The sequence below is a fragment of the Ipomoea nil genome, unplaced genomic scaffold (assembly GCF_001879475.1).
Source record: "Ipomoea nil cultivar Tokyo-kokei standard unplaced genomic scaffold, Asagao_1.1 scaffold0804, whole genome shotgun sequence".
NCBI lineage: Eukaryota > Viridiplantae > Streptophyta > Magnoliopsida > Solanales > Convolvulaceae > Ipomoea > Ipomoea nil.
This window is the reverse complement of record NW_017617232.1, coordinates 1,137,091-1,160,790: the sequence shown is the minus strand read 5'-3', so window position 1 is coordinate 1,160,790 and position 23,700 is coordinate 1,137,091. Positions and strand designations below refer to the sequence as shown.

At 32.4% G+C, this 23,700-nt stretch overlaps 2 protein-coding genes across 6 annotated transcripts; both read left to right on the top strand.

The window, feature by feature from the left end:
* The first annotated feature begins 1,942 nt into the window (after positions 1-1,942).
* LOC109177400 (26S protease regulatory subunit 7 homolog A-like) lies at positions 1,943-3,494 on the top strand. The gene is made up of 6 exons (XM_019326770.1): positions 1,943-2,175; positions 2,256-2,333; positions 2,472-2,533; positions 2,747-2,858; positions 3,065-3,144; positions 3,238-3,494. The coding sequence occupies exons 1-5, from the start codon at positions 2,149-2,151 to the stop codon at positions 3,071-3,073; spliced, it is 288 nt and encodes a 95-aa protein (XP_019182315.1). The 5' UTR covers positions 1,943-2,148; the 3' UTR covers positions 3,074-3,144; positions 3,238-3,494.
* Positions 3,495-14,505: 11,011 nt separating this feature from the next.
* On the top strand, positions 14,506-23,584 carry LOC109177396. Of its 5 annotated transcripts, none has more exons than XM_019326763.1 (11): positions 14,506-14,755; positions 15,287-15,386; positions 15,764-15,912; positions 16,034-16,125; positions 16,227-16,298; positions 16,812-16,918; positions 17,200-17,255; positions 18,977-19,142; positions 20,547-20,636; positions 21,882-22,181; positions 22,445-23,584. In XM_019326763.1, the coding sequence occupies exons 2-11, from the start codon at positions 15,287-15,289 to the stop codon at positions 23,290-23,292; spliced, it is 1,980 nt and encodes a 659-aa protein (XP_019182308.1). In that variant the 5' UTR covers positions 14,506-14,755; the 3' UTR covers positions 23,293-23,584. The 5 variants fall into 5 exon arrangements, with proteins under 5 accessions (XP_019182308.1, XP_019182307.1, XP_019182311.1 ...); XM_019326762.1 differs by having other exon boundaries at positions 15,287-15,393; XM_019326766.1 differs by having other exon boundaries at positions 15,285-15,386; positions 16,817-16,918.
* Positions 23,585-23,700: the final 116 nt, after the last annotated feature.

Genomic DNA, 23,700 nt, shown 5'->3' with positions numbered 1-23,700 from the left:
CTGCCTAGGTTCAATAAGATGCGTCGATCTTGTCTCTCCTCATCTCCTCCTTGTATTAAATTAGTTGACCTCATGTGCAGCCTATTGTATAAAAACATCTAAGTTACTATTTGCTTGTATTATCCTTTCAAGATTCTGTTGTTGAATTGAATAGTTTTTCCATTCTCAGCGTGTCGCTGTTTTGTCTGAGCGAACCATCTCTAACGCTGCTACGGTGTCTCCTATGCCGGTGGCCATGATTGCCCTTTCAACGGCACATCACTTTGTTTCTATCGAATTGACGTAATGGATTGTATATCATCGTGTATTGTACTATGTATTATTCTTATCCCATAATACAAACATTCATCATTATCTACTATACTAATAAGATAAAGTTAGGCCTATAACGACTAGAAAAAATGACCGTCAAATTATTAAATCAAATGAATGGTTTAAATTGTTCAGATTTTATTTTTTTCTTGAAATTTCATAATTTATCTTTAATTATATGATTATCCGTTAACTTTTCCGTTAAATATTATTTGCTCTTCCTTATGTCCCGTATTTGGTTTCAACCATTTATACAATTATTTTATTGACAATTATAATCAATCTTAACTATATTATATTACATTTGTAAACTTAGAATTACCTATTTAAATACGCAAATTCAACATTAATTATCTATGCATGAACAACTCCAATGTAATATTGCCTTGATATACTTTAAAGTACTTATTTGAAAAAAACATTGGACATTATCCCAATTGCGCAATGCGCGTAAAAAACTAGTAACAATTATAAATTTTGAAAAAAACACTGTAATTGATCATATTAGTATATAATTATAATAAAAAGTTTCTTTATAAAAATTAGGGAAAATGACACTTTTTCCCCCTCAATTATTTAAGTGGCTCTTTTTCCCCCTGAAATGTTAAATGGACATATTTACCCTTAAAATAAATATTTCATTTATTTTTATTCTCCAATAAATTATTACTATAATTTGGTTCAAACCAGATACTATAGTAACCAAACCAAAATATTCCAATTACAATTTATAATCAAAACGCGATATTTAGAGTTTATTAAAATCGCGAACTGGAATGGCCGGTTCATGTTCCGAACTGAAAAAATAAAATACATTTATTGTTGAATTTAAACTATTTTAAAATAAAAAATAAAATTTTAAAATAAAGACGGTTCAAAATCACGAACGGGATCCGGAACCGCCGGTTCATGATCCAGTTTTTTTTTTATTCTTAAATTTAATAAATTGAAATCCAAATATTGGGTTCTAGATCTGAATCATAACTGAAAACTTTTAATTCGATTGCTATAGTGTCTGGTTCAGTTCGAACCGAACCGTGGTAATCGCTACATATACGCAATAATTTGTTGGAGAAGTAAAATAAATAAAATGTTTACTTTAAGGGTAGAAATGTCAATTTAATATATTAGAGGGGAAAACCACCACTTTTAAAATAATTGAGGGGGCTAATGTGCTTACATAAATAATTGAGGGGGAAAAAATGCTATAAGTATATAACATAGGGGGAAAAAGTGCCATTTTCCCTAAAAATTATAAACAATACACATTTATAAATATTTGAAATTTTAAAAAATGTAATGGGGTGATTTTTAATTTAGATTCGAAATTTAAATATTTAAATTACTTTAAATTTTTTTTTAATGCTACTAACTTTATTGCTTTCAATGAAGTTCAAACCCACAACCGCCCACGTGGAAGGGTAACTTTGGTGCCATTAGATCAAAGGTCTTAACAAATTATTTTAATATTTATTTTAATTAGTGTTTGAGAATTATATCTTTAGTATAAATGTAGAATTGATAAACTAAAATAATGAAAAAAATAAATAAATATCTGGCCAAGATTTCACCCCAAATTGGCGCCATTCTCAATTTAGCCCCAAATTTTCGCTCCACTCCTTTACACTACTCCCTCGCTCTTTCACTCCCTCATTCTCATATTTTGCCCCAAAATTTTGTCAATCCTTCACTCCTTCGCTTTTCCCTCCTTCACTCTCTCACTCTCAGCCCTTCACTTCTCCCTCCGTCAATAATTTTTATGTTGCTCTAGGTATAAAGAAATCTAACCCTGGTTTAGCTGCACCAAGCCAATGGGATTTGGTTTCTGATAAGCAAATGATGCAAGAAGAGCAACCCCTTCAGGTTTGTCTATGGGCAAGATTTGAACATGGGTTCTTTTATCACTCACATACTTTAAGCTATAAGTTGCTGCTTGTGGACAGGTGGTGAGATGTACAAAAATAATCAGTCCTAATACTGAAGATGCAAAATATGTGATAAATGTCAAGCAAATAGCAAAGGTATGATGGCTTTCCTTTTATTGATCACTGAATGTATGCACTATCCAATATATGGGGACAAATTGTATATGCTAGTGAGTTACCTGAGAAAAAAGTCTCAATTGGTTGACTGATATTACACCCTTTTTATTCCTGCAGTTTATTGTTGGATTGGGTGACAAAGTTTCACCAACTGATATTGAAGAGGGCATGCGAGTTGGGTATTTCTCTTTCCCCCTCCTATATGCTATGCTAAAGCTCTGGGCGATTGATGTCTCATTGTCTGTATTCTGTATGCAGTGTAGACATTAAATGAATGTTTCTAAGTTATTACTTGGATTGAACTGTGAGATAGGGAAGCTATTTATTCTAGGAGTAAGAGTTGTAGCCTGCTACTTTTTGGTGATTTTAATTTATTTTGGTATATTTTGCAGCGTTGATCAGAATAAATATCAAATCCAGATTCCTTTGCCTCCCCAAATTGATCCAAGTGTCACCATGATGACAGTTGAGGAAAAGCCTGATGTGAACATATACTTTCTCAAGGTAAGCCCTTTATAATTTCATTAAATATAAGATATTATCATGGCATGAAATCTTAGATCACTAACTCTTTACTATAATTATAAATTAAAGTAGATGGTGCCTAATAATTAGTTCATAGTCACTGGCATGACAACTTTGATAATGAAACTTGTAAGTTCAGCTTGTGTATTTTTTATATTGAATCATATTTTCATCTGTTGGGTCAGCCTGCATAGCAATGAACTATTTGTAGAGCTTATCGTCTTTCTTGGTGTTGTCCTCCAAAAATATAATCAACACAAGCAAGGTATGAACTTTTATGGTCCTGCTTTCACATTTCTATATTATTTGTAACTGTATATGTATTAAGTGTTTCCAATCTATTGATCCTAATTTTCAGAGAGCCGGTAGCCATGAAAGTAGTGGCATTGGGCTAGATGACTTTGGTTTCAATGATGACACACAATATCTTACACAAGTGGAATATAAATAAAGATTCTAACTTCTTTTGTGATGCTTAATGTGATGTAAGAAGTATTTTGATTTGTAAAGTAGCATTTTAGAATTAGAAACTAGTTTCTTTAGAGGTGGATATTAGAATTAGAATATTATGTGTAACTAAATTTGTTATTGAAATGTATAATTTTTGTAGTGATATTGTATTGGTATGCAATTATTTTTTTTTGAATGCTATTGTTATACTTTTTTTTGAATGCTATTGTTATACAATTATTACTTGTTTTAAAATTGTTAAAGTAATATATAATCTGTAAAAAAGTGCATACCAAAATAGTAATTTTTTTTAAATTACATATTCGGATTTCCGACCACCAAGTGGTCGGAAACATAAACACCCACAAGGTGGTTGGTCTGCAATTCCGACGACGCGGTGATCGGAAAGTCCAGACCAGACATCTTTTTTGGTTGGACGCTTTTCCGACCACTAACAAATGTGGTCGGTATTTCCGACTACCTTTGTTGGTGGTCGGAATTACCGACGGGGGTTTTTCCGAATCCCTGTTATGAACGGAAAAGTGGTCGGAAAGGGTGTTTCCGACCTGATTTAAGGCATTTCCGACCACGTTTTGGTGGTCGGAAATCCTGTGATTTCCAACAGTGGATGCACCTCAATATTTTGGTCATATATATCTCTCTTATACAATGTCAGATTAGGCAATTCAAGACTTTATGGAAAGAAAAAAGATAATAATCTATAGCATCTATGTTTTGAGTTTCCTAAAAGTCTAGTTTATCAAGGTTAAAATATAGAGTGAAGTTGCTACATGTGTACAACTTGTTCTTCCTCCTACTCTTGCAAATCCTTAGAGGTTCTGTTGTTGATGTAGTTGTACCACACACGCTTTGAAACTTCATACTAGTTGCAACTTATCATACCAAAATAAATTGATTCATGTTAAGATATAATTGAAGGAAATTAAAACTAATTAATGTTTAAAAAAAAAAAAGAAAAACTAACTGAACTAACTTATATTTGTACGTGGAGCTTGAACAAATCCAATGTTATTGGGTGAATGTCAAACATTTAAACATAATATTATTAAAATAATTTAAAATCACATATTTAAGAAAGATGTCTCATCTCTAGATCTATCAATGTAAAATGAAGAAAATATAATAGAACTAGAAGAAATAAATTCTAATAAATTAGTTTAAAAAAAAAAAAAAAAAAAAAACTTATCTTAGATCTACAAATGTTGAACTACAAAGTTTGCTATTAACTTACCAAAACATGGACCTACTATTTAAATGATGACCCAAAGTGATTTTGATTATGCTATATTTAAGGGTTTCGAAAACATTTAGAAATAAACAAAAGTTTAGAATGCCACCAAAGTAAATTCTAAAACAAAACTTGGATATCAATGTAAAGTTTTAAAATAAGAATGATTTTGCATATAAGGAAAAAATATGATATGATATTTATCTATATCTACTAGTTTTTTACGCGCATTGTGCGATTGGGATAATGCCTAATGTTTTTTTTTTTTTTAAATAAGTACTTTAAAGTATATTAAGGCAAGATTATATTGAAATTGTTCATGCATAGATAATTGAATGTTGAATTTGCGTATTTAAATAGGTAATTCTTCTCCCAAAGGTTGAGTCCCCTACCCCAAGGGCCCCCACACTCTGACCCGACAGAGCATTGTAGGAAGTTGTAAATCACGGTGACTCAATGGTTCAGCAAACAGGACCAAATGTCGGTGTGAACAAGGAATCTGCCAACTTTGGACATAATTCCCGCACTGCCGCTGCCGAGGTTCAAACCTTGGTCTCTTCTCCCAAATACTGCCCACTAAACTATTGAGCTAAGCCCGTGCGGGTTAAATAGGTAATTCTAAGTTTACAAATGCAAGATAATATAGTCAAGATTAATTATAATTGTCAATAAAATAATTGTATAGGTATGGTTGAAACCAAATACGGGACATAAGGGAGAACAAATAAAAATTAGGGCATAAAATATTAAATATATACTAATATTGTTTGAGGAGATTTCGACATTAGGATTTGTGGTTAAGTTCTATTAAGACTTTAATATTAGAATTAGATTAATGGTGTAATTATAATTCTATATTAGACGTTAATATTATAATTAGAATAACGGTGAATTAACGGTACTTAACGAAAAAGTTAAATGGATAATCATATAATTAAGGATAAATTAGAAAAATTTAAAAAAAAAATTAAAACCTGAACAATTTGAACCATTCATTTGATTAAATAATTTGGCGGTCATTTTTTCTACCCAATGTTAATAATTAAATAAATCCGTTGGTCAAATCCGCTAATATAATCCGCGCGCTAACTGCTGATTGTCAAACAAGGACATTGCAAGGTAGTTCTCACTTCAATTTGTTGTGTGATTTGAATACTCTTTTTGTCACAAAATCTCTCAAGTAGTTAATATGTTTGGCTTTATTAATTATATATATTTTTTTAATTTTTTCATGGTATTAATAAAATAAAATACTTGGTAAATAAATATATAGCATTATTTTGTATTATAACTTTGATATTTAATTAGAAAAATAGTGCAAAAAAAAAACGATAATAGACAATGTAGTGAATATAATCAATTGATGAATTTGAATGTAAAAATTTTTACACACGAGAAAAATAAAGACAATATAACTAATGAAAATATTTCTCTTAATTAATTTATTAATAATGAATAATTTTTTTTTCACTGAATTAAGACATTGTAAGAACAATGTAGCGAATATAATCAATTAATAAATTTGAATATAAAGAATTTTTATATTGTAGAAAAATAAAGACAATATAACTAATACAATTATTTCTCTTATTTAATTTATTGATAATGAATAATTTTTTTGCGAATAAAGGCATTGTGGACACATAATTCTAAATTAAAGAAATGCATATCTATAATTTTTTGTTGTAGCTACTAAATTATTATTTAAGAACAATACTAAATTATTATTTATATATATAATTTAATAAGAGTAAAATAGAGTACTAATTATGCCAATTTTAATTTGATTGGGATGAGATTCGAACCTAAGACCTTATTTATTTATTTATTTATTTTTTATTGAAATCAACGAGTAAGTTAATGGTGAACTAACGGCAATTCTTAAAATTTTAACGGAATTAGTAACGGTGTGTGGTATTTTATGAAATTTTAGTGTAAAATTTAAATCTTATCAATCTTTTAATCAATCTGAGCCATTCATTTGATTAAAATCTGTAACCGCCATTTTTTCTACCCATTATATTTTGTATTATAACTTTGATATTTATTAGAAAAATAGTGCAAAAAAAAGATAATAGACAATGTAGTGAATATAATCAATTGATTAATTTGAATGTAAAAATTTTTACACTTGAGAAAAATAAAGACAATATAACTAATGAAAATATTTCTCTTAATTAATTTATTAATAATGAATAATTTTTTTTTCACTGAATTAAGACATTGTAAGGACAATGTAGCGAATATAATCAATTAATAAATTTGAATATAAAGAATTTTTATATTGTAGAAAAATAAAGACAATATAACTAATACAATTATTTCTCTTATTTAATTTATTGATAATGAATAATTTTTTTGTGAATAAAGGCATTGTGGACACATAATTCTAAATTAAAGAAATGCATATCTATAATTTTTTGTTGTAGCTACTAAATTATTATTTATATATAATTTAATAAGAGTAAAATAGAGTACTAATTATGCCAATTTTAATTTGATTGGGATGAAGTTCGAACATAAGACCTTTTTTTTTTTTTTTTTATTGAAATCAATGAGTAAGTTAACGGTGAACTAACGGCAATTCTTAAAATTTTAACGGAATTAGTAACGGTGTGTGGGTATTTTAGGAAATTTTAGTGTAAAATTTAAATCTTATCAATCTTTTAATCAATCTGAGCCATTCATTTGATTAAAATCTGTAACCGCCATTTTTTCTACCCATTATAGGCCTAACTCTTTTGGGCTCTTATTAGTATAGTAGATATAATAACAAAAGTATTATAAATGTCTCTTTCTATCTTTTTTTTTTTTTTTGAATGCGATGTCTCTTTCTATCTATTTATGTAGACATATGTTATATTTATAAGGAATAAGGTTCAAATTGGCCACTGAACGTAACCTGAAAATGCAATTAGGCCACTCAACGAAAAAAAAGTGCAATTAGGCCACTGAACACTTCAAAAATGTGCAATTAAGCCACTGAACACTCCAAATGTATACAATTTCACCGGATAGCAGGTTACCATCAATTTTAGCAGGTTATCTGCTTACGTGGCAGCTGAATTGGCATTTTTTAAAAATAATTTTTAATAAATTTTAATAATAAAATTAAAAAAATTGAAAAAATTAAATAAAAATTAAATAAAAATAAAACGACGGGGTGGTAGGTCATTTTTTTAAAATTTTTTTTTTAAAAATTATTATTAAAAATTATTTTAAAATTATTAAAAATGCCAACTCAGCTGGCACGTAAGTAGGTAACTTGCTAAAATTGATGGTAACCTGCTATCAGGTGAAATTGCATACATTTGAAGTGTTCAGTGGCCTAATTGCACTTTTTTTTTGTTGAGTGACCTAATTGCATTTTCAGATTACGTTCAGTGGCCAATTTGAACCTTATTCCTATTTATAATATTTTTGTACGTGATGGGGAAAATACCATGGACAACTCACTGTATAAGTGCTCGATATGTATCCATTCAGACGCAAGGAAAAGTCCCCGACATGAACTGACCCGGTTAAGTAATGAGACTCGACCCGAGCTGAAACGCAGTCTCACTATTTAAGGTATTAACTGTGTAACTCATCCTGGGCTCGGTCCCGACCCCGTAGTTCAGACCGGGTGTCCCTGGCTTGCAAGACCATTTTTACTAGAAGACAAGCACAGTAGGAAACGCATTGCTCGATCATAGTATAAACGGACATGTCAAATACTTTATCACAAGTGGGTCCATTGGCGATGCCTCCAACCTCCCAAGTGCATGCGCTACATGTGGAGCCCTCAACATGTGTCCCTTATCATCCTTTATATAAGGCTCATTTAATGGCAAGAGGGAGGCACTTTTGGAACTTTCACAAAACTTATTTTAGCTCGTGAACAATACCCGAGCTATACAATATCTAATACAGAGACTTCATCGTATAAACCAATGTATTTACTGTTGGAAAATAGCATAAAATGACATGGAAAGTGGTTATTTTGTCGTACAAATATTAGTGGGGTCCACTTCTGATTTGGGTCGGGTCAAAGTGAATTCGGGTTCTTCGTAGTGAAACGAAGAGATTGATATATTGTATGCTCAAAATGGATAATGGGTGAATGAGAATTTGATTCTCAAAGTAGACTTGTTTGAGTTGGAAAATGAAGGTAGAAAGGCTTTGAAGTAACCTTTGTCCCACATTGGTTCGGGAAGTGGATTTGTGGGTTTGCAACACTATATATACAAGAGCCTTTTAAGACACATATTAAATTGTATAGCAAAGAGACTCTCTCTTGCACGCATAGGTAGTGCAAATCAAATCTTAAAATGAGCTTGGAAAGGCTGGACTCATGTCATCCAAAAAAAGTGCTTATGGGCTAAGTTATGTCCACTTTTCGTAAAATATTTTTCAATATTTTTTAGCCACATTCCGAGTGGTAACGTTTCGGACTGGTACCACTCGGTTGGAGGGCTAAGTTATGTCCACTTTTCGTAAAATATTTTCTAATATTTTTTAGCCACATTCTGAGTAGTAACCTGTACTGTCAGAGTGGTAACGTTTCGGACTGGTACCACTCGGTTGGAGGACTTACCATTCAGTTAAATGGGTTTGACCGAGTGATGGTAGCGTGGCTACCATTCGGTCAAATTGGTTTAACTGAATGGTAGTCGTTAGTTCCTCCTCTCGTAACATTTCGAGTACCTCTCGGAGTAGTAACCATTCGAACTACTGCTCGAAGGTACCATTCGAGTTACCATTTTAAGAATTAATCTCCAGGTTAATGGTCGTCTGTTTTGAAGGCTACACAGACTGATTTTAGGGAGAATGGTCAAATAGGCCCCTAAACATTTCAAGAAAAGTCAATTAGGCCCTTGAACTTTCAAAAAGTGCAATTAGATACATAAACTTACGATTTTAGCTCAATTTACCCCATCACAGGTTAATCATCAGGTTACTTCAGGTAAACGCCTATGTGGCAACTTACATGGCAAAAATGTTAATATTTAATTCGCCACGTAAGCATAAGTAAAAAAATGAAAATGAATATATTAATATTGTTGTTGTTATTAATATTATTATTATTATTATTACGGAGTATTATTCATATATGAGTTCGGAGTTCGGAGCGATGGTGTTGCCGGATTTCGGAGCGACGGTGTTGCCGGATTTCGGAGCGACGGTGTTGCCGGAGTTCGGAGCGACGGTGTTGCCGGTGTTCGGAGCGACGGTGCTTCTTCTTCTTCTTCTGAGTTTGGAGCGACGGTGCTTTTTCTTCTTCTATAAATGATTGCTCCAGTTTGACAGCATGCTTAATACAAGGATTCTCCAAGGCATTTGGAGAAAGCAACTCCAATTCAGTGTGAAATTCAACAATTATATTCTACACAAGTAGTCTCAAAAGATTGAGACCTAATCTGGTAAGCAAACAAAAGTATTTTTAATTATCTCAAAGCAAAACTCAAGCTAATCGGCCATATGCTGAACAAAGTAAAGTAAAAGCAAAAGGCAACAACACAACATAATATAACGATTTATGGCCTGGGAACAAAGTGGAGTTTAATTTGAAAATAAATGAACTACAGAGTAAAAAACTAGGATTTCAAATGGGAATCGCATTTGGAAGTATTGTTACCTTGAGGAGAGAAATCTGGTTAGGTATCGAAATCGTTGCGCGTAAAAGCAGCTTTGAACCGCTCGAACGAGTGAGAAACCTCCGTGAGCTTTGGATCCATCTCCCTAGCTTTGGAATCGCAGTTGGAAGTATTGTTACCTTGTATTAAGCATGTTGTTGAACTGGAGCAATCATTTATGGAAGAAGAAGAAACACCGTAGCTCCGAACTCAGAAGAAGAAAAAGAAGCACCATCGCTCCGAACTCCAGCAACACCGTCGCTACGAACTCCGAACTCATATATGAATAATACTCCGTAATAATAATAATAACAACAACAATAATATATTGATTTTCATTTTTTTTTTACTTATGCTTACGTGGCGAATAAAATATTAACATTTTTGCCAAGTAAGCTGCCACATAGGCGTTTACCTGAAGTAACCTGATGGTTAACCTGCTAATGGGGTAAATTGAACTAAAATCGTAAGTTTATGTATCTAATTGCACTTTTTGAAAGTTCAAGGGCTTAATTGACTTTTCGTGAAATGTTCAGGGGCCTATTTGACCTTTTTCCCCTGATTTTATTATCAGTGTAAATGCCATGATAAATGTTATTTATCCTCCAACTCTTATATAAGTTGTGGTTGAGCAGGTGATTTATATACATTGAAAATAAACTTTCTCCTCGCGAAACTCTGCTCTTCCTTCTTCTCAAATCACCCGTGTTCATCCCGTATTCTAGTTCGTTGGGTTTAATTGTTTGAGTGCTCAAACATTAAGCCGTAGTATGTTTATCCTAGGAAACCTAGGTTACAGCATACAACGCTTCTAGCACCTTTAGGAGGTAGCAAATAAGGTTTTAAGGTCTTTACTAAAAAAAAAAGGTTTTAAGGAGATAATGTTTCGCTCGATTTGTACTTACAACCCAAAACCTTTTTCCCGTTGCTTGTGCTTGTTATATTTTCTCCAGAAATAATCTATTTTCGTAGGATTATTTCGTAACATTTACAACATCAATTTGACATCGTCTATGGGGACCAACATGAATAAGCCGTACTTTATGTTTTATCGATATCCAATATATATTCGTATTTTGATTTCTTCAACAACGCGGACTTTGACAACAACTCCTCCAATCTTCAATCAAGGCTTAGGCCTCACGTCGACCTCAACCAAGCACTAATGGAGGGTATAACTCCCTCAAACCTAATCAATGTCATTAATCAGGGGCACCAATTCCTAAATACTTAAGGTCAAATCCCATATTCATATCTGGTCACACGAGTAATTGTCTTAGACCCGACCTTCCAATGGTGGCAAGGTTCACCTAGGTTCCATGCCCCGGCATATCCGTACCCCTCCCCCCCCCCCCCCCCCCCCAATGCCAACCGCATACCCTCAGCCTGTTTACTAATTCTAGGAATGGTCCATTGACTATTGATATTTACTAATTTTATCATTTGACTTTTAATTGGACCATAAATGGTCCATTGACTATTGATCTTTACTAATTTTTCATCTTCGACTTTCAGTTTGATCATAAATATTCCATTAATTATTGATTTTGTTCCAAATTTGGTCTTTTAATTATCCATTTAGTAAACATTAAATTTAAGAATAATAATTTAAAATTGACTTGTTGTTGAGATGGACAAATTGAGTTCATAAATTTTATACATTGAATTGAGTTCATCATTATTGGATTATGAAGAACTAAAATTTTTACATTATTACCCTTAAATTTAATGTTTATTAAAATGATATTTAACTAGAGTCTAGAAGACCAAATTTGAAACAAAATAAATAGTCAAGAGACCATTTATGGTTAAATTGAATGTCAAAGATGGAAATTGGTAAATGTCAATAGTTAAGTTACCATTTATGATACAATTAAAAGTCGGAGATAGAAATTGATAAATGTCAATAGTCAAGGGTTCAGTCTTGAAATTAACTATTTTTATTTTTTAAAGTCAGAATTTTATCAGCTGAACATAGCCTAACCATACCAATTCCCATAGGATGTTGGTCAACCCGACCCGTCATAGACGGGTTATTTTTATTTAATATGTCCAGATTTAATGCTTTAAATTAGGAGTAGACAGTTTGATTCAGAAAAATTGAATTAAACCGAACCAAACTGGTTCGATTCAGTGTAATACCAAAACACCGATTGGTAATACTTTTTAATATGTCGAAACGAACACCGTTTATTTTTTTTAAAATAATATAATAATAATAATAATAATAATAATAATAATAATAATAATAATAATAATAATAATAATAATAATAGCCAAGCACTTTGTGCTTAATAATATGTAGTGACTCTTTTATATGAGAGGTCATAGTTATAGTTATACTAGTTTTTTACGCGCATTGCGCGATTGGGATAATGCCCAATGCTTTTTTTGTTAAATAAGTACTTTAAAGTATATTAAGGCAGGATTATATTGAAATTGTTCATGCATAGATAATTGAAGGTTGAATTTGCGTATTTAAATAGGTAATTCTTCTCCCAAAGGTTGAGTCCCCAACCCCAAGGGCCCCCCACACTCCGACCCGACAGAGCATTGTGGGAAGTTGTAAATCACGGTGACTTACACTCCGACCCGACAGAGCATTGTGTAAAGTTGTAAATCACGGTGACTTAATGGTTCAGTAGACAGGGCCAAATGCTGATACGCACAAGGAATCTGCCCACTTTGGACATAATTCCCGCACTGCCGCCGCCGAGGTTCAAACCTTGGTCTCTTCTCCCAAATACTACCCACTAAACCATTGAGCTAAGCCCGTGCGAGTTAAATAGATAATTCTAAGTTTACAAATGCAAGATAATATAGTCAAGATTGATTATAATTGTCAATAAAATAATTGTATAGGTATAGTTAAAACCAAATACGGGACATAAGGGAGAACAAATAAAAATTAGGGCATAAAATATTAAATATATACTAATATTGTTTGAGAAGATTCCGACATTAGGATTTGTGGTTAAGTTCTATTAAGACTTTAATATTAGAATTAGATTAATGATGTAGTTATAATTCTATATTAGACTTTAATATTAGAATTAGACTAACGGTGAATTAACGGAAAAGTTAAATGGATAATCATATAATTAAGGATAAATTAGAAAATCTTAAAAGAAAAAAATTAAAACCTGAACAATATGAACCATTCATTTGATTTTTAATAATTTAGCGGTCATTTTTTCTACAATGTTAATAATTGAATAAATTCGTTGGTCAAATCCGCTAGTATAATCCGCTAACGCTAACCGCTGATTGTCAAACAAGGACATTGCGAGGTAGTTCTCACTTCAATTTGTTGTGTGATTTGAATACTCTCTTTGTCACAAAATCTCTCAAGTAGTTAATATGGTTGGCTTTATTAATTATATATTTTTTTAATTTTTTCATGGTATTAATAAAATACTTGATAAATAAATATATAGCATTATTTTGTATTATAACTTTGATATTTAATTAGAAAAATAGTGCACAAAAAAGATAATAGATAATGTAGTGAATATAATCAATTGATGAATTTGAATGTAAAAATTTTTACATTTGAGAAAAATAAAGACAATATAACTAATGAAAATATTTCTTTTAATTAATTTATTGATAATTAATAATTTTTTTTTCACTGAATAAAGACATTGTAAGGACAATGTAGCGAATATAATCAATTAATAAATTTGAATATAAAGAATTTTTATATTGAAGAAAAATAAAGACAATATAACTAATAAAATTATTTCTCTTATTTAATTTATTGATAATGAATATTTTTTTTTTGAATAAAGGCATTATGGACACATAATTCTAAATTAAAGAAATGCATATGTATTATTTTTTGTTGTAACTACTAAATTATTATTTATATAATTTAATAAGAGTAAAATAGAGTACTAAATATGCCAACTTTGATTGGGATGAGGTTCGAACTTAAGACTTTTTTTTTTTATTATTGAAATCAATGAGTAAGTTAACGGTGAACTAACGACAATTCTTAAAATTTTAACTGAATTAGTAACGGTGTGTGGGTATTTTAGGAAATTTTAGTGTAAAATTTAAATCTGATCAATCTTTTAATCAATCTGAGCCATTCATTTGATTAAAATCTGTGACCGCCATTTTTCGCCATTTTTTATACCTATTATAGGCCTAACTCTCTTGGGCTCTTATTAATATAGTAGATAGATAGAAGTAGATTATACAATGTAATAGAGACAACAACTTCAAAAAAAAAAAAAAGTATATTTTAGGAATTTATTTTACCATTTTTCCTAATGATAATAATCTGAGGATTCTATTATTCTAATGATGTCCGCTGAAGCCCTGAACTGCTAGTCGTGAAAGCCATAATACCCTAACTCCTCGTCGCCCAAAGCTCCAAGCTGAAGTCGCCGGTCGCCCCCTGGCCGGACCACCGACCACTGACCAGACTCAACAGAGCTCAGCACTAAGCTCGTCGTCGACTCGCCGGACCAGTCCGCCACTTCGCCTGCTGCCGTGACCATTACTCGCTCACTGTCGGACCAGTCACTCGCTCACCGCAGGATTTCTGACGAAAGGTACTCTTCCTAGTTCCTCCTCCGATTTCTTACTTGTTTTTTTTTTTTTTTTTTTTTTTTTTTTTTTTTTGATTTTTTCTGTCTTCCAAGTTCGAATCTCGAAATTTTGATTTTTGATTTCTAATTGCTTGAGCCTTGGCTGCCTTGAGTGTCGAAGAAGACTGAAAAAGTGACAATTGCTTGATTTTTATTTTCTAGCCTTGATTGAGTTGAAGCTTGAACATTGCATTTGAGTTATTTGGCAATGAAATTTTTGTTTTGTTTTTTTTTTTTCAATATTGAAATACTAGTGCAAGCACTGGAATTCGAATTTCATTCCAGTGCTTGCACTGGAATTGGAATGAAATTTTAGTGCAGCACTGGAATGAAAATCCAGAATTCCAGTGCAGCACTGAAATGGAATTCCAGTTCAACACTGCCTCTTTTTTTTTTTTTTTTTTTTTTTACTTTGTGTTTTTAATTGCTCAATTGTTGAATACTTAAAATATTATTGTTTTAATGATTCTTGTTCTCCAAATATTAATTACAGAGATGGATGGTTCTTCATCTTGTCAACAGAACACTACAAGTGAGCCAACCGAACACTGCAAGTGGATTTGGGAAAATGGACCATGTGAATATGAGATGTTTGGTAATTGGTAGTGTGTTTGATTTTGCTATTTTGTTATGTAATGTTTAGAGTTTAGACTTTAGAATTTGGAGTTGAGACTTGGGAAAATTTGAAATGTTTCACTTATTTGGTTTATTTATATTTTGAAATTTAAATTATTAGTAAAAATAAATAAAATAATAATTTGCAGCTTTGCGCTAGAAAATTAGGAAACGTTGAGAATTGGGGTTCCTAAACCGAACCGAACTAATTCCGAACTGAACTATAATGTTAAACTGAATGGTTTCATTTTTTTAAAACTGAACAAACTGAAACTGAATACTGAAGCGCCCACTTCACTTTAAACCCTGAATGGCTGAATCCAGTTTACTGAATCCTGACAATGGAGTCTTTGTTAGGGTTTAAGGAGTCATACCTTAACGACGTTGAGGATCAAAAATCACAGGGCTTGAAGTTGGTGCCTTGGTTAACCTGGGAAGAGTGGAGTTTCATTGGAGATTCCCTTTTCTCTTCTTCTCCGCTTTCCGTTGATTCTGCACTTAGAAGGGTAATGAAAGGTTTTATTTATTTATTTATTTTTATTTTCATTTTCATTTTCTTCATTGATGCATTTGATAAATGATTGTGCTTAAAAACTTAAGTATTTGGATACGTTTGGATCTTTGTAGATTTCGACTTGGAGGAACAGAGGATGCATTCCAGTCGCTGTCGATGTTACCGCTTCAATCATCGAAATTCAGCAGAAAGATCCATATTTCAGGTAACTTATTATTTTTGTTTAATTTGTAGTAATGATGAAATGAGCTTCCAAATAAAATTATTCCTATTGTTGTTTTATTTTTTCCTGACCCATTATTGTAGAGATGATGTACCCAAAAGTGTGCAGCTATCGGAAGAAATGCTGGCTATGCTATATTCTATGGCAATTACCAGGTATTTGTTTTTTTTTTTTCCTTTGGCATGACAGAAATTCTACATTTTTATTCTGTTTTACATGCCACATTTTCTTTTATCATCAATGCAATGACCAATATCCCATCCCATCTTAATAGGATAGGCAGATGCCCCACATTGATCCTAAGTTATGAAATTCTGCATCTTGATTTAACTCCTTAGGAATACCAGTAAAATTTTCTTTAGTAAACTATTGTACCATTAATTCTCTAGGGCATTTGTTAAATTTTATGTTCTGAATTTTTTTTTCTGAAAATTGAAGTATTGTACTGTAAAAGTATTAGTAAACTTCATTTTATGTTCAATGGTTAAATGTTAATTACTCATGTGGAGCTGATTTTCATTTTAGGGTTTTCTTTTTGAGACGAAACTTAAAGTAGTTTATGCTTCATGACATTGTGATTTTTTTTGTTCTCCTTCTAAAATACATATGCTTTTCTATTTTGTAACTTGGGGATAAATCAATTATTATATTTTATGTTGTCTTTCAAGGTTAGTAAATGGAGTTATTGAGAAGAACCGCAAGAAGAACGAGCTTTCAATAGCTGAGGCAGCTTATGCAATTGGCATTCCCCGTATGCTGATTGATGTCCGCCACGGTGTGCAGTTCTGCATAAACCCTTTGCAAAGTTTATGATCAATTATTCTTGAGTTTTTTGTAAATAACTAAATATGTTGGCATGTTGTACAAAAGGAAGCATTCAATTGTAGATAAGAGATTTACATGAATTTACAAATATTACATTTAAGTAACTGTAGTTTCTTGTAAGTGCATGTTTAGACTAAACCATTGTGCTAGCATACATTTGTTCACCTTGTTTCCTAATTGTTTTATGATACGAGTGAAATTTGGATTTTTAATTGAGATACATACTTTCAGAGGGTTCTCATCGTGATCTTCCTTCACTCCAGTTGGTCCGCCTTGCCTCTACAAAGGTATATGCAATTTCTATATTAATCTTTTCTCATTGTCCATAACTCCATTTCCATTGAGTCGCCATTTTATTGTACAGTACTTCTTTATAGTTGTCATGGTTATATGAATAAAATCCATAGCTGGTTGACCTATGCAAGTTTACAGATTGTTTGTCACTATGCGTTTTATTATCACAGTTTCTTCTTTACTGTAGTGACGGTTATATAAATTAAATCCATAGGCAGTTGACCTATGCAGATTGTTTGTCACTATGTGTTTTATTATCACTGTTTCTTCTTTATAGTAGTCATGGTTATATAAATGAAACCCATTGGCATTTGACCTTGCAGATTGTTTGTCACTATGTGTTCTATTATTACAGTTTCTTCTTTATACCAGTCATGGTTATATAAATAAAATCCATGGCCGTTTGACCTATGCAGATTGTTTGTCACCATGTGTTCTTGATGTGCATGAACTAAAGCACTTGTTGTTTTCTCAATTCTTTTCTAATGTCAAATGTAATTAGTGAACCCTGGTAACTACTTTTTAAGTGAAATGATAGTGCAGTTTGAGTTGTTAGAAAGAACCATAGAAATAACTTTGAGCTTGGCATAAGTGGTGCTTTTTAAGGGAAAATTGAGAAATAGGCAGACTACATCTTACAAGATTTGAAGTCCATAACTTTATTTGAGCTATGCATAAGTGATACCTGTCTGGGATCGATATAAGAATTTAATGAATAGCAAAGAACTGATGCTGTACATTTACATAAACCATGACACCTTGTACCGAAAAGTTCTATGTAATAGATTATTTGATGTCAAACTATATGCTTGATTTTCCTCCAAAACCTAATTGATTGTGCATAGCTAGTAGTGAGCATTATGTATAGTGAAGATGTATGGAATGCTGTGATGCTGTGCTATTTGATTTGATAACTAGGGATAATAAAAGAAATTAGTCATGTTACTCAACATGAAAATTACTCCGTAGATATTAAGGCCATAAACCAAGAAAGAAATAATTTTGCCTTTCCAAAAAAAAATAAATTTAAGAGATTAAGACTTCATTCAGCTAGTATTTGTTTCAGCATTAATACTATTATCATTATGGTTCCTTGTTTGACACACATTCTTTTGTATTCTGCATAACGATTATACTATTGAGATTTACAATTTTAAATATATGTTTTTGTTCATAGTTACAAGAATGTGTTTCCTAAATTTGACCAAGTTTCAACTTTGATGTAATTGGATCAGTTAAACACCTTTGCTATATATGAGTTTTGTTATTATTTTTTAAATATTTATGCTGGTACTTCCCCAGGTCTAATTCAATTTAAACAAAATGTTTAATCTCTAATTGTATTGTTTGGAGTGATTGGGGGGAGGGGGCACATATTTGGAAATAGAAATTCAAATTATAAAGAGTGAAGGGTTTCATTTGAGAAGTGCAAATCTTTTGTTTCCAGTCATTGTGCAGAACTCTGCATCATGCAGGGTTTGTTTCCAAGTTGGTAATAGGACTTGTACCCATGTCCTAACTGTATATGGTTTAAGAAATGATCACCTAACCAAGCAATTGAATACCTGTAAGAGAAAAATTCCTAGATTAGAAAGTATCTTTGGGATATCTTCATTATTGGTTCCTGCTGTTGTTACTACTTTTTCATATTTCTATAATTATTTAAAAGCTCAGCTGTTCTCATGGTATTCTAAATGTGATGAAATGATTTCAGGCACTTCGTTGGTTGCAATCATATTACTGGGAGCCTCAAAAAAGCGCTATTCAGAGCGGTCAACCCACCAAACTTCAGAAGGAAACAAGGGACAGATTAAATGAATTGGCTTATTGTTTGAAAGAAAAACAGACTGCCAGATCAAGTTCTTTTGCCAAGGAAAACCGTAAGTAAAGCTTCAGTATTTATCATGTTGTATTAATTAAGATATCTTTCACTAATCTTGCACAAGATTAGAATTTAGAACTCCACGCCTCCACCTAACTCCCATATATAAAGTGTGAAGTTTGATGTTGATAGATATTACAACCCAACTTTGCTGTCTTTATTTGTTAAGTTGTGATTACGAAGTAATTTTCACATATCTTTTTTGATATTGCATAAAAGTTAGAATTCCACATTTCCACCTAACTCTCTTTATGCTAAGTCTGAATTTTTTGTTTGGTTAAAGTAATTGGGAGGTCTCTATATTGTTAGACTTTGTTCAATTTGGTTCATATTCTTGAATTTTGATCAATTTTGTCCCGCTACTTCTGGAATTCATAAAATTGTGGACAATTACTATTTCCATTCGATGGACCACTAGAAATGCTGATGTCTAAGATCTAAGAAGCATGCAGTGGCATATCAAAATCTATTGATGCCAGAAATCAGCTTGATGGGATTGTGGCCATAACATAGTTTCATTTTCACAGAATCCAAATTCAGTTTTATATGACATTTAATGGTTGTATGGCTTAAGCCTTGCTATATTTAAATGAAGCATATTAAAACTTGTACATGCCAAGTATTTGCCTGCATTTGGTTACCTTAGTTGACAAAAAATCATGGGTCCTTCCCTGTGCAATCAGTATTGGTGTTAAATTGAAAATCCTCCTGAAAGAACTGCAGTAATTGGACATCTCTATTGTGATAATATTTGGTGGCTAGAATATGGTGCATATAAAATACACTAAGGGCTAGATTGATTTAATGTTGTGCCCAACATTTTGGGTTTTGTGGTTGTATGCTCATCACTGTGAAGATTGAAAAGAAGTCTTAAGAGAAGTGAAGACCTCCTAAGAGGACGCCATATAGGCAGTTCTGCTATTATGGTGCACTAATAATTAAGGCCTTCTTAAGGAGTGAAGATGTCCCCAACCTGGTGGTTGATTTTAGTAAAATCTAGCTCGATAAATAATTACTTCAATGTCTGAATATTTTGATCATTTGTGTTATGGTTTTTAGTCAGAACATCAAAAACACATAAGCAATCACAAAAGGGGGAAACAATGTAGCTGAAGTGAAGTATTTCCTGCATGAAACTGACTGATACTATTTTGATCATTTGTGTTATGGTTTTTAGTCAGAACATCAAAAACACATAAGCAATCACAAAGGGAGAAACAATGTAGCTGAAGGGAAGTATTTCCTGCATGAAACTAACTGATACATCTTCAACCACTTCCATGATGGCTTGTTGCATTATAATGATTCATTTCTCCCTGATTTGTTCCTGGAAATGCTGCCATGATTTCTGTTTGTTTAGTGCCAATGTTTTTATTTGAGTGACTTTAATGCACTTCAACAGGTATTACTGTTAGACATCCAGGTCAACTCTATGGATTCAACAAATTTCTTCCTTTTGTAGCTGGGAAGCTTTCATTTTCTAAATCATCAGGTTATTCTATAAGTTAAATATTTTATGGGATTGTTTATTCAGTTTGCTACAGTGCTAAATGGAATTTTTTGCTGGATTTTTCAAATTTATTGTACTTGCCTAGTGCATTTAAGTTATTGGACTGGTTGACTATGAATATGAAATACTAATTGTGTATCTTCATTAATAGCTTAAGCATATAGTTAAGATGAACATGTAATTAAGCAAACAAATGGTCCTGGATTTGAATTTTTACATGCCATACATCATCAAAATATTTCCACATGGTTAGCCCATTAAAAACAAGAATCTTCTCACATGTGAGGGGACATGTTGAGGATACATATAAAATAGTAAATGTGTATCCTCACTAATTGGAGTAATAGCTAATCTTTCATTCGAGGTGGAATATATATTTTAGGACCATGTCTGTTGTACAAGCTTTGACGATTACAGAGCTTTGTGGTATGATTTAAAGTTCCAATATTACATTGTATTATAAATGATTAATATACACGTCTAGGAACCAAAGAATGAGTTCTTCCTATATATGCATGTTATATGGAGGTTGAATTGATGATTGGAAGAAGAATTTGGGTGCAAATAAGGATATGGGAAAATCAACTTCATTGAAGAGAAGGAAATGAAAAAATACATGGCATTGCAGAAACTTGGAATTTTGAAATCCCAATTTTCCAAATTCAGTGTTGACATGTTATTTTCAAATTGCAAAGGTTTTTGCTCTATGTATAATCAATAGCTATCACTGTGAGATATATTCTTGCAGAGAATTTATGCATCCATTAACCCCTTTGCTGGAAAAAAGTTAATTTGGTGTGTCTTACTCCTTTTTACTTTATTTATTTATTTTGGGGGTAAGTACACCCCATTTCACTGTTTGTGAGGCAGTGTCACCTATACTCCTATAGACCTGCTATTCCATTGTTAATTAGAAAGACATATATGTAGCCTTGCAATCTCAATGAGAGATGCAAACTATTTAGAGATTGTTTAAAAGCTATTCTGCTCTCCAGTACAAAGTACCGTTGCTATCAACTTGGCTATAATCAACTGGTCTGTGATCTCTCTTTTTATGTTTACTTATAATCAATGAAATGTTGGTCTAGGCAAGCAAGGTTGTATTATAATATCTGTTTGTTTGGGCATGCAGACTGGACTTTGTTCTGCTTATTGCCTTTGGAAAATGTCTCCATATGTTTTACAGATGCTTATAATTTTTGCCCTTTGTATTGGTGTATGTTTCAGGTCCTAAGAAACAGGTTACCAAATCTTTGAAAAATATTCTTCGGTTGTATTCTTCGTCGTCTTCAGAAGTGTTGTCAGTGCTTTTGGAACTGTTGCTTAAGGCATTAGATTCCTCGCATTTAGCTGATGGATCAGATTCTGGTCAAACTATCCAAGGAAACATTACTATGCATGCTGTATTTGATCACTGGAAACCAGTCATCACAAAATTGTCTAATAAAGCACCAGACTTGCTTATTACACTTCTTAGAGGAATCCTTGATAAAATTGAGATACATTCAGCCACAGAATTGCTAAATGGTAAGTAACTACTTATCCATAGCTGCCATATAGGAGCCTGAACACTTCTCAGGGTTGCTTCCTATTTTGGAGTATAGTGAGGATTTTTGTGACTAGCAGGAAGATGATGAGAGGGTAGATCTGTATTCGTTTTATGTCATCTTTCGAATTGTTCTTTATTTTTTGTTTTTCTATATTCTTTTTTCTTTTGGTGGTTCGTAAGGGCTTTGTCATTATACTGATTTTAGTTTATTTTCATTGTCTGGACTCTGGATCTTGATTAGGTGACTGCCATTCATTGGATAATGTAACAGTGCCTCGCCAAATTCAACTGCTTTCTTACCTGTTTGAATGGTTAATTGAAAATCTGAAGACCCTGAGGCATGTACATGAGAAAAGATCTGTATCAGAAACTGGAGATTCTTCAAATGACCAAATTCTGGCAAAGGCTACCCTACAGGACCTTTTATGCAAATGCCTCGTGTTGTCCTCTCATGGCAACAAGCAACTGATGGCTTCATCCATAGTTCTTGCACGTCTAATGGGGAAGAACTCTTTACTTAATAAACTTAAAACGCTCTCTTTGCTGAGCGTATTTGGTGCAGATGTTAATGAATCAGACTCTCCTAATGTACATTCAGAAAGCTTCCTCTCCAGGCAAGAAGAATCCCTTAGTCAAGCTGGAAAGAAGCTTCAGTTGATTAAACTAAAATCAATGAAGAGCAACAAGGTAAACAAAACTCAAAACCATGCCGGTGTTCGTAGACAATGGGTTGTCACAGATAATTGGAGACCATGCCCTATAGGTATGATACCTCATGCTTTCAGTTCTTCAGGCCGCTTACCTATTCTTGATTGCAATGCTAATTGCACTGAAGTTTCCAAATCATCAAATCCAAAAGAATGCCAATTATCAAATGAAAATCACAGCAAGAGGGTGGCTGAATCTGCTATTGAATGTTTAGACAATTCCCATCATAAGAAAATGAGAGCAGAGACAGAAAGCAGCCATGAATTAGATGACACATCTGCAGCAGGTATAGAAGGATGTCTGATGATTGGTGGTGAGTGGAAGAAAGTTACTGCAGATGAGTTGCAAGCCATTGCATCATCTGTGAGGATGTTAGTTTAGCCACTCTTTTCGTCTCATTTTATTTGTTTTATTCTCTTTAGTCTATCTTTAAAAATGAGAAATGGCAAATTTAGTCCATGAATTATAGGAAAATAGTACTTTTTGTCCTTTAATTATACCCATTGTCACTTTTTGCAAGCTTGTTTAATGATCTTTCCTTCCAATGTCACACATCAGTGTGTGCGACTACCGGCGATGCCTTTTTTCAATGGAAATTTTCAAATCATTGTTTTGCCATTCTTCAATTGTTTTGGTAAGATTTAGAAGCTTTTTGAGTCTGTTGAGTTTTTTCTAAGGCTGTTCAATTTTATTATTACCATGTTTCTTTATTTTGAGTGTGCGAAATTTATTTCTCAAGGGTATTTATGTCATTTCAGCACTACTATATTTTATTTCTCAAATGTCAAT